The sequence below is a fragment of the Pteropus alecto genome, unplaced genomic scaffold (assembly GCF_000325575.1).
Source record: "Pteropus alecto unplaced genomic scaffold, ASM32557v1 scaffold19, whole genome shotgun sequence".
Lineage (NCBI taxonomy): Eukaryota > Metazoa > Chordata > Mammalia > Chiroptera > Pteropodidae > Pteropus > Pteropus alecto.
In genome coordinates, this window is record NW_006442490.1 from 1,225,335 (window position 1) to 1,236,839 (window position 11,505).

At 40.3% G+C, this 11,505-nt stretch overlaps 1 protein-coding gene across 1 annotated transcript in view; it reads left to right on the forward strand.

Moving 5' to 3' along the window:
• GPC3 (glypican 3) overlaps positions 1–11,269 on the forward strand; it is a 427,782-nt gene extending 416,513 nt beyond the window's left edge. Inside the window, exon 8 of the mRNA XM_015596824.2 lies at positions 10,785–11,269. Coding sequence (XP_015452310.1) covers positions 10,785–10,951 — 167 coding nt within the window. The 3' untranslated portion in view covers positions 10,952–11,269. The remainder of the gene's footprint in view (positions 1–10,784) is intronic.
• Positions 11,270–11,505: the final 236 nt, after the last annotated feature.

Below are 11,505 nucleotides of genomic sequence, written 5' to 3' on the forward strand. Positions count from 1 at the left end.
CAAGGGAATGGAAACACTGGTGGAAGATTAAGGAAAGATACTAGAACCTCTTCTAAAATAAATGGAACCCAGTTTAGAGGTTTAGATCAAAGTGGTGAGGAATAGAAAAGCATTTTTAAAGTTTCAAAATCTATCAGAGGATTCCAACCTTGCTCTTTGCCTAAGGATATGGAAAATAACACTGTGGAGACAGGAGAGAATGTTTAGTAGAGCAACAACTAGACAGAAGAGAATAATTGGACACAGGAAATGAGTTTAAAGACCAATGGAAACAGAAAAAGAAGTGACTAGAGAAATGAAAAGGGGGAGAAATGAAAACACAGAACTTTTAGGTTAAGGAATTGTATTTATTCCTGTGCCAGCATGTAATTGTATTTTCCTGGCAGTCATCCCACGGACCTCTGCAGGGAGAACAGGGTGCCGGCATGTGTTACTGCAGGGGTTGAAGTCTTACTGCTTTGTACTATTATAGCCAAACAAGGGACTTCATTAACAAAGCTATATTTTGATGTCACAGAGACAGGCACTGAAATTTCAATCACCAGCAGCCCCTGTACTTGGGAATTGGTGGTGATAGAAAGGGCAGAATGTGGCCCAGGGATGGGTAGATTGGCAAAGGCAGGGTTCAAAGGTATGAGAACCCAATCATGAAGGTTTGAAATAAGAAATAAATAGAACCTGCTCACCTGTTTCCTGCCCAGCATGGTACACAGAATGCCGACATGTGTCAGCTGCTTACATAGCAAGGCATCAAGTTCCAGGCAGCAAAAGGGAATAAGCAAATAATCTTTGTAGATTCCATTCACACTGAGCACAGTGAACTGATGCTGTGGATAATGAGAACTGGCTATTGTCAGAAGGGCTTTGGAATCTAGAGGTCAGGGTTTGAGCCCTGCCATTTGCTTCCTGTGTCACCCCATCATTTGCCCTATATTTCTCTTGGCTTCATCATAGCTCAGCGGGACCTAAGGAATTCATCAGTTAATGAGGATAGACTCCTTGGGAAGGGTGTCTGCTAAGGAAGTAGCCCTTTACCTGCACACTCTCAGTAGACTGGGGATATATATTCATTTGTGCAGCCATTGATTCATGCATCCATTCAGTCAGTCAACAAGCATGTTTTTAAGTTTCCGTGCTAGCTAAGCAAGTACTGTGTGAGAGCTACAGAGAGTAATAAGACTTTGACGGGCTGGTAGTTGAGTTGAGGAGAGGAACATAGCAATGTCTAATTCATCTATGAGGCAGATTGAAATTGGTGCTATAATAGAAATGCAATCCAATAAATAGAGAAGGAAGTGATTAACTTGGACCAAGGTGAGAAGGGTAGGCTTCCTGGAAGAGGTATTATGTATGATGAGGTGAGAGAGAGAGAGACAGACAGACAGACAGACAGATAGATAGACAGAGACAGAGACAGAGAGAGACAGACACCAGAGGCTGAGGTAACAGCATGAAGAAAAACATGGTAACTTCAGAGTATTTGCCATTATCAGCAAAGGATGAATGGGATGGGATGGTGGCTCAAGTACAATATATGGCACTTGGAGAAATACATGTGCACTTGAAACTGGAAAGCAAATGAGATGGAGAAGCTTGTGAATGCCATGTTAAGGAATTAAGATGTTATCCCACATACAGTAGAGAGCCATCAAAGAATTCAGAGGAAGAGAAAAATGTGATTCAACACGTGATTTAGGAAGTGTTGTCTTGTTCCTGCTGTCACAAAATAGAACATTCCCTCTTCCTGGACAGCAATGGGCCATTGGAGAGGAATGAGTATCTTATCTAGATGGGCATTGAGGATCGTGTGGAGAGTGGAAGAAGACAGAGAGGCTAAAAGAAGGAAGAGAAATGGTTGGCATTCAAAGACTGAAGAGATGATGCCTATATAAATGTGAGGATGAAGACTTACTGACAGATCGGTTCCAAAGATAGGAAGGTAGGAGGATGGAGCCAGGATGACAATGTGTTCTTTCAAGTAAATTGATGGGAAATAGTCTCAATTCCCTCAAATCCCACTGAAGATGAGGAAGGCATTTCACAATTAGAGAGTTTTTAAGGAACAAATTCAGATGGAACAACTCAGGGAGACTTTTCATCTTTCATTTATGAGGACACCTGCCTGCTGTTGATTTCTGGCCTGCAGTGTCCCCATACCCAAGCTGAGTGTTTTCAAGGACAATAGCCACTTGACCTACTGGCTATTGTACTAATAATTTTCTTTGCTTTTGGGCATTGCCAGGACATTGTAAGCATTTTAGTTCTCGGGTACATTTTTTGTAAGACCCACCATGGCTGATTAAAAATGCAAGATTACCAGACTTTTGGCTTTCCCATCCAAGTATATCTCAAGCCCTGCCCCAAATTCTGTCAAAGAACTTTTCGTTGAGCATCTTGGAGCCTAGGTTCTGAGGGACAGTAAGGCCATTCTCCCACTTTCTTGACTCCTCACAGCAATTCTATTTGGCTACAACAAATGACTTTTCGCATATTCTTCTTTCAACATCCTCCAATGATGCATGCCTCTGTAGCTGCATCATACCTGAAATTTATATTATAAACAGAGCTATATGAATCTAAACGATTAACATTTTTAAAGTAATGAGGACAAAGTGTATTATTTAATTGATTTTTTAAAACACAGTTTCAGCTTAGCATCATTTGTGTGAGTCACAAAAGTAAATTTGTTTTCAGAGGTTGTATAAAAATTTCTCTGAAAATAGCCTCAGGTAAAAATCCTTGACAAAAATTGCCCTCATTCTCCACTCCCAATTGAGGAGCCATATCTGCCATTCTAGAGTAGTGCTTAAATATCCCAAATAATTAAATTGACTCAACTTTCAAAGCACCAAAAGCATACGATTTGGGAGTGGAGCTTTGGTATCAGGTATATTCACACATACTCACCCCTCTACAAAGTAAAATATCAGAGTAGCAGTGTACTATTCTTAGGAACTGGGATGTACCCTGAATGCCATTATCTTTTGGTTTCTATAGTTGTTTTTTTTAAATCACGGTAAAATATATATAACATAAAATTTGCTATTTTAGCCATTAAGTGTACAATTCAGTGGCATAATTACATTCACAGTTTTATACAGCCATTACCACCATTTCCAAAATTTGCCTATTCTGCCTGTTTATATGTCATATAAATGGAATCACAAACTATGTGGTATTTTGTGAGTGGCTTCTTTCACTTAGCATCATGTTTTTGAGGTTTGTACATCTTATTGCATGTCTTAGTATTTCATTCCTTTTTGTGGCTGCATGATATTATATTTTATAGATGTACCACATTTTATTTATCCATTCATCCATTGATGGACACTTGAGTTGCTTTCACCTTTTGGCTATTATGAATAATTGGCTTTAAACATTGGTGTACAAGTATCTGAGTGTCTAGGTTGTTTATGCATCAAAGATAACAAAAAATAGCATTTTCAAAAGCCATCTTGAGTTGGAATGGCACCTTCTAACAAAGTTTGGTTTTACAGACTAGTTAGGTGTTATGGCACTGATAGCAATGACACAATACCTCAGGCACAGTCAGGGTGACAGTGCTCCATTTCACTCACTCTCAAACTTCTCCAAAGACTAATCAGTATTCAGTAAATCTACATCAATTCCCACTTTCATCTCAAATCAGTACTATCGGGGTTTGACCTAACCACCCTACTGAAACTTTCAAAAATCTCCCATAACCTTCTAATTGACATGTTCAGTAGCTTCTTTCTAGTCCTTACTTTTTGTGACCTCTCTATAATATTCCACCATACTAACTTTCTCCTCTTTAAAATGTTCTCTTCCCTTACCTTCTCTAAGCTTGTTCTCTTCATCTTCTCCCCTGACGCTAACTGAACAGTGTCTCTGTCACCAGCTCCTCCTATTTCATTAACTCTCAAGTCCATTGCTTTCCATGGGAATGAGGTGACCTCTCTCGTGGGAAGTAAAGGCTTTGTGGAGCTGTTAGGCATCCTCATGTGAGAAGCATCTGTAGACATGAGAGGAATAATCACGACACTACTGCAGAAGGTGGTAATAATTCTGGGGCTGAGGTAGGAGAGCCAGTACCTACCTACACAGGCACTCATTACTGTCAGGGGTTCTAGGATGGAGTTATTCTGTTTCTGGGAATATGACTTTACTCATGATGTACCTAAATAAGTATAGTAGTGGCCCATATTATAAGAAGATTCTGCAGTAAAAAGATTTCTTTTTCAAGGGGATTAAGTAATATTTTTGTTTGTTCCTTTCTTTGTGGCTGAATGCAATAGTGAAACATAGCAGTTGAAACTCCTGGAAATCTTTTTGTATTAAAAAAAAAAAATGTAAGCAGTCCGAGCTTCAGTTATAAGGGCATTTGCTGTAGTGTTCTCCTCTTGACAAGGAAGGTGTCATAGAAAAGGCTACCTCAAGTAGTTAAGAAATTTGCAAGTTAGAGCATCCAGCTTGGTAGTTTACAAAGCCGAAGTGACCCAAGTTGCCTAACAGTACTTTTAAGATCTTTCCATACATCAGTGAAGAGTGAGAATGCACACCTGCTCCTGAGGATTTGGGACATAACCTGAAGGTCCTAGTGGACATGAAATATTTTATAAAGTCTTAAATGAGTTTGAAAATAGTGCATTTCTACTCCATCATATGGCCTTGCATATTTTAGTATAAAATAGTTTACTTCCCCACTCCAAATCCCTAGGAAGAAGCATGCCATGGCTTTGTGTACCCACAGCCCACTGCAGTGTAACCTGAAGATACAACCCCAGAACAAGTTGCAAAGGCCTAAAATACTAGAGGCCATGACTAGACTAATGGGAAAAGCCATTGTATTCTTTCGCCATTCCATAGTTGGAAGTGAAGGTTGTTTGCAGGCTGCAATTAGCTGTAAGCAATGAAGTAGCCATCTCACTGCCCCAGCCCTCTTCCAAGAGAAGCCATTGTATTATTCCCAGGATTTACAATCATTTAGATCATTTAGTATGCAAAATTGGCAACTCATTTGTTTGTCAAGAAGGCACATTATAAAATTGGCCAATTCTAAAAGGAGTCCTATTAGACTAATTAAAAACCAGAGGCCTCAGGTGTGCCAGTTCCCCCTCCCCTCGTCCGATCTATGAAGAAGAAAATCTAGACCCCCAGAGACTCAAAGGTCATTAGCAAAGTCACTTTCCTCTGCTTTCAAGTTCATGTAGTCATTTCACACCTGAAAGTTCACAAAAGTGGTGGTGGTAGGGTTGATGTGGTAGGAAGGGTTATATTGAGGAGAGGACAAGGAAACCAAGATCTGTTTGTGATTTAGAAGTGACTGGCAGAGCCCAAGGGCTTCTGTGGGAATGGGCAGCAGAGTGAGCAGTAGTGCAGTGAACATGATGTCTTCAGAGATTTCCCCAGTTTCAAACTCTGGGGTCTGCCAAGCAATATATTGAAGGTTTCTCATATTCATGTCTTGGGGGCCAACTGCACACAGCAAATGCAAAACACAGGAATAGTGGTATTGCTCTGTTGCTATATTAGGGCCGGATTGAAGCCATCTGCTGGTACAAGCTTGGCAAGGAAGAAACCCCATGTTTGGCTCAAGAGCAGCATTCTCTCCCTTGGTATTTTGATAGCAGCTCTTCTTTCAGGCTGCCCTATGAAGTCTGCCTGCTGGTGTGGGCGAGACCCCTAAAGCAACACATTGCCATCCTTGGTGCCATAAGAGAGCACAAACATTTGCTTCCTATTATATGCTCAAGACCCCAATGTCTTTGTAAGGGCCCAAAGGCTTGTCTTACTGGATGACAGATCTTCCTTAGCTGCCTGTGCATGCCTGCTTGATGTATCCCAAAGCTTTGTGTGTACTGGCTTCAGTGGAAGTTATTAGGCCAGAGTTTAAAGAAAACAAAAGCAGTCCAGCATGGATTTATTTATTGCCAGGGCCTCTTATCCAAGATTAGAACAGCTAAAGAAAAAAGAAGACTCAGAACTAGGTTACTGATGAAGATCACTAGGAAAACTTACATCCCAAGAGAAGCAACTGATCGAATCTACTTGTTGATGAAGGCTCTGCTGGGAGCAGCCATCTTGGCTGCTGTGGGCAGAAAAATGATTGCAGCCTACAGTAAACCGTGTCCTTTGCCAGGCCCCAGGAGCCTTGGAATCAGAGAGCGATAAAACTAGAAGAAAAATTAGAGTCCATCCAGTCCAACATCCTGACTTAGGGGTGGCTGAGGCTCAGAGGAGAGGGAAATGACTTGCCAGAGGTGACATAGTAAGTCAATGGCTGAGCCAGGCCTGGCATCCAGGGCACCAGACTTGCAGGATGGTGCAGCCTCCTTAGAAACTCCACCAGAAAACTGAATAAGGGTGGAGGGCTCCCCACTTAGTGCTTTGCCCAACAGAAAAGGCAGAAAAACGTTCAATACAACTTGCAGACTTTAATGACTGATGATTATTTTAAAGGGCTTATCTCGTCTGCAACACAGAAGACATAGGGGCAAAGTGAAAGTCAGGGCTGAGTGTGTAATTAGTACAGATTCTTGGGTCTACCTTCTGGGCATAGTTAAACTGATTACAAATAGAGATTTTTGGATTTAGCGTGAAAATGTCCTTGCTGGCCTGAAAGGTTCTAACTGACAATCAACTACAAGATAGGAAAAAAAAAAATGTATGTGCATTTTATAATATGTTCCTAATACAACAAAGATAATTTCTGGAAAATCACTGATAAACATTAAATATAAATGATTTAAAAGAAAATGGTTTGTGGTGATTCCCATAGTACATCTCAGTTTGTAGCAAACTGAGAAAGTTTTAGTTTGATGTAGATTTAGCTTCTTTGTAGATTTTTTTAAAAAATTTATATTTGCTACTGGCCAATCCTCAGATACTGTTCCCACAGACTTCTTTTTTACCAAGACAAGATGTGTGACAAGTCTCTTCACTGTCCTTCAGACTGTTAATGATGATCTTTCTAAAAAGCACAAATCAAATTATGTGTTTTCCTTACTTAAATACCTTCAATAGCCCCGTCTTGCCCACAATAGTCTTAGCATTACTAATCTGCCATGATTTGGCTGTTATTTGTCCCTTCTGCCTTCCCACCACCCACCACCCACCACTCAACACACCACACACACACACACACACACACACACACACACACATACCCCCTTCACAACAATGTACACTCTGTCTTCCCTCCCACCATAGAGGCTACTTGTTCCTACTGAGTATGCCCTACCTACAATTCCTGATATTCGTGATTTTGCTCAAGCAGAACCCTCTGCCTAAAATGAATCACCATTTCATCAGCCCTGCCATAGTTCCTCCCATCCTTCATGCTGTAGATTATAACCCAATTTTTCTAAAAACTCTTTCCAGATCCTTCTATTTGGAACTTTTATCTCTCCTTTCTATCCTCATAGTGTTTTGCTTGTGCCTTTATCTGAGCCCTTTCTACTTTCTGCCAAGTATCTAGTTGGTTTGTCTATTGACCTGTTTCCCTTGCTAGAACGCTAGAGTATGGGATTCCTAAGTCTTTCTCCAAACTTCTAGCTTAATGCTTGGGATATAGTAGGCTACCATTAAGTTTATTGAATTAGATTGAATTATATTACCCCTATTCCAGAGTGTCCATGTTTGTCTTTGACCAAAACCTCATTTCCTCTGTCTCCCATAATGCTTCATTGTCCTGCTCAACTGTCACCTTCATCTCTAATCTCCATGATGGTAGCCTAGGCCCAGAGTGTGTTTTCGCTGGGATTCCCATCGATATAAACCCCAGAAACCCAGCTATGCAGTTGAGTGGAAAAGTTTGCTGCTGCTGAATGTATATTCATTCTGAATATTCCTGAGAGACCTTTGGAGGTAGAAGACTTGGCCCAACTTTCTGCATGGGGTGTCTAATGGCCCTGGCCATCATTGCTGATTTCATCAGGGAAGTAGAACTGCTATAATTCCTACACAGGGTCCCCAACCCAGTGGGTTTTTTTCTCAGTATTTCACAAAGTTTAATAAGGCTACCTAAGGATGTGATCAGTTTTATGTGGAAACACTGACTTTTCTCATGCTTTTCAGAATTTCTCTTTGGCAGTATGTATTTCACTAATCAAGGTTTTTGTTTTTGTTTTTCAAGAAGGAATCCATTACTACTTACTCACTGCAGCCCATTTGATATACAAACTTTTTAAAGAGATGGTAGTATCTTCATATGAGGTTCTGAGTCAGACCTGCGTTCAAATAGCACCTCTGCAACTCACCCACTGTGTTAGTATAGGCAAAAAAGTAACCTGAGCTTGAGCTTCCTCATCCATAAAATGGGAGTTATAATACTTCCCTCATAACATTGTTTAGAAGGTTAAATTAAATGAGATAACTGTTTAGAAGGTTAAATTAAATGAGATAACACATGTTAGTAGAGTAAGTGGCACACAATGAGACCTCGATAATTGGTAGTCATTTTTATCATTTCAAAATATAGGGTCCAAGAGAAAGAAATAACAAAAGAGGTCTTTGGTGGCAAAAAGTATTAGAAACTACTGGACTTGACATAACTGCTGGGTTTCCCATACCTACTATAGTACACAAAACTGTTTAGTGTCTGTGGATTCTTTAAAGAGCAAGATAAATAGTGTAGGTGCTGAGTGGTAACACTAATAGATTGTTTCATCTTGATATTGGGCAAGAATATTCAGAAAAGGAATCTGAAAGCAATGCTGAGAGTGCTCTCATTCAGGTCAATCCTAAAAATACCCCTCTTCATTTAAGTTGAGAAGTTGCCGTGCGACTCAAGGCAGGCTTTCAACAGATATAGCCATATGTGTTCTCAGCTTTGGTGAAATCTGATCGTGGCCTAAGCCTGTGTTATCCTTGTCGACTGACAGCTGACCTCGGCTTTCTCTGTTCACTCTGCACAGTTCACCTTTCAGAGAAAGAGGTCTGATTTCCAAGTAGAAGATTGCTCTTTGTTCTTTTTCTCTCTTTATTTTCTTCATATGTGTTGATTTTAGGGGGAGAGAGAATCTAGATTACAGTTTGCTGAGTAACTTTTCCCTGGGTAAGAAGATTTCCTTGAATATTTGATTTGAATGATTATCAGCACTCAAGAAGAAAAACTTTCTCAGCTCTAGAGGAGCAAAATGTAGTCAGATTCATATATATTAAAAGTTACGACATCATTTCTTTATACAGCAATGAAAAATTATAATTAACACAATAGAAAAATATATATTGAATAAGATAAAGAATTCAATAAAATATATATTCAAATTAATAAGAAAAATATCAATACGCATTAGATAAAAAGGCAAAGGATATGAACTGTTATGGATTGAGAAATATAATTAGTAAACTAAAACAAAAAGCTGGTCTCTATTAATAATCAAATGCTTGCAGCCCATTTGATATACAAACTTTTTAAAGTTTGAGATATCATCATATACTGAGTACAATATCTTTTTTCAGTTGTGGCACAGTAAGTTTGGTTCCCTTGTCATTGCTGATAGCATTATAAACTACAGTAGCCCTACTGAAAAATAGTATTGCAGCCTGTGTAATCAGACCCCCTAGCTTTGATCACCTTGACAGTGCTGCCTGCTCTAACCAATTCCAGCCTTGGAGCAGCCCTGGTCGTGGGCCCTGCTCTGCATGCATCCTGGACTAGCTGAGTCCTCACAATTTCTTCCTGTGACTTACTGTTTCATCCCTTTTAAGAGGAGCTCTTCCTTCCTTTCCTCTGTAGAACCCCAGTCATTTCCTCTGTGCCCGTTGCTATGCATCTCAGTGTCCCTAAGGGATCTTTCCGGTTCTCTTGGCCACAGGACAGTCGGCTGGTGGCATTACTCACATCACATCACCTTCACTATTGAAATAGAAACATTGGCAACTGAGTCTAGAAAAGCCAAGGGAACAGATTTGAGCTCTAAATCTGAGAAAGCAAATCTGAAAGAAATTGAGCCCTGAGCCAGGGCCAGCCATCTTAAATTTCCTAACAAACCACTTTCTCCTTAGATTTTCCTTCTGAGAGACTTTCTCATTGGCCAATTCCAACATCCCAATTTCTTTTCAGAATCATGAAGATATCATAAATGGCAGGTGATCAAAGAAAGAAGACCCTTATCCATTAGTCTCTCCTTAGTCTTAATTTGCTTGGTGTCAGTTGAAATCCTGTACATTAGATCAATTTTACTTTTTTTTCCGTGGGTGTTATTTTTAGAGGGGATGAAAAGACCACATAGATAAAAGAAGAAATGTTTGAGGAAGATAAAACATCTTTCAATGGCAAACTACCCTATCCTTAACTCTAAAACAAGGTTCCCAGGAGGAGATCTATATGGGGTACAGGGCCCAGGAAAGGTGCCCTGGGAGTCCACAACATGCCTTCCCCCATTAGTACACATATACTCGAGAAGACACAGGTAGTCACCGACACCACACCTTACATTTTGATACCAGTGAGATCTGGTGAAGACGACCTTGAAGCAGAGTATTGCCAGGGAGGAGAGGTTGCAAAGGGCCAGTGTGCACCCTGCGGTGTGGGTGGAGCCACAGTGGAGAGGGGAACAGCCAGCTTACTCCCTGTTGGTATGATCTCTGGAAGGAGCACCATCTAGCCATCTCCTTCCTCTGCCTCCCCGCCACACACCCCGTCTCTTGCCATGTCCTGGCAGCCTTCCTTTCTGCAAAAGGAAGAAATCAAAGCTGGGGCATCTCAGCAGTCTAGACAAGTGCTTGAGCCATGAATAGTATACACCTGATACTGTTGGTAATCCTGTATTTAAATTTTTTTTCTTTATTTTTGGCAGAATTGGCTTATGATCTGGATGTGGATGATGCTCCTGGAAGCAAGCAACATGTGAATCAGGACAATGAGATAACTGCCTCTCACAACCTCGGGAATGGCCATTCCCCCCTGAAGGTTCTAACCAGCTTGACAATCTATGTGATGTGCTTTTTCTTCCTGGTGCACTGACTTCCTAGTGCACAGCACCTGTGCTGCCCTTCAGCACCTGTGGTCTTCCTCTATAAAAGGAACCACCCTTTAATTTTTTTCTATTTTTTTTATCTTATATATCTCCTCCATCCATTAAGTAGAAGACAAACCATGTGTTATGTTTTTGAAATCAAATGGTATCTTTAGGAGGAACATAAATTTTAGTGGTAGTATAGATTGTCCTTTTGCAAAGAAAAAAAATCAAGTTGTGCCAAATTATTTTCCTATGTTTGGCTGCTAGAACATGGTCTCTCTCTCTCTCTCTCTCTCTCTCTCTCTCTCTCTCTCTCTCTCTCTCTCTCTTTATTTTTTTCTTATTTGTATCTTTCTCTTTTTTCTTCTCTCCCTCCCTCCCTTCCTTCCTCCCTCCTTCTCTCTCTCTCTCTTTCTCTCTCTCTCTCTCTCTTTCTCTCTCTCTCACTCTTTCTCTCTCTCTCTTTATACCTTTGCATGGATTTCTTTGGAAAAAAAATAAATGCTTAAATAAAAACGCATTGGGTCTTTTTTGTAAGCCCTCATATATGGTGATAATG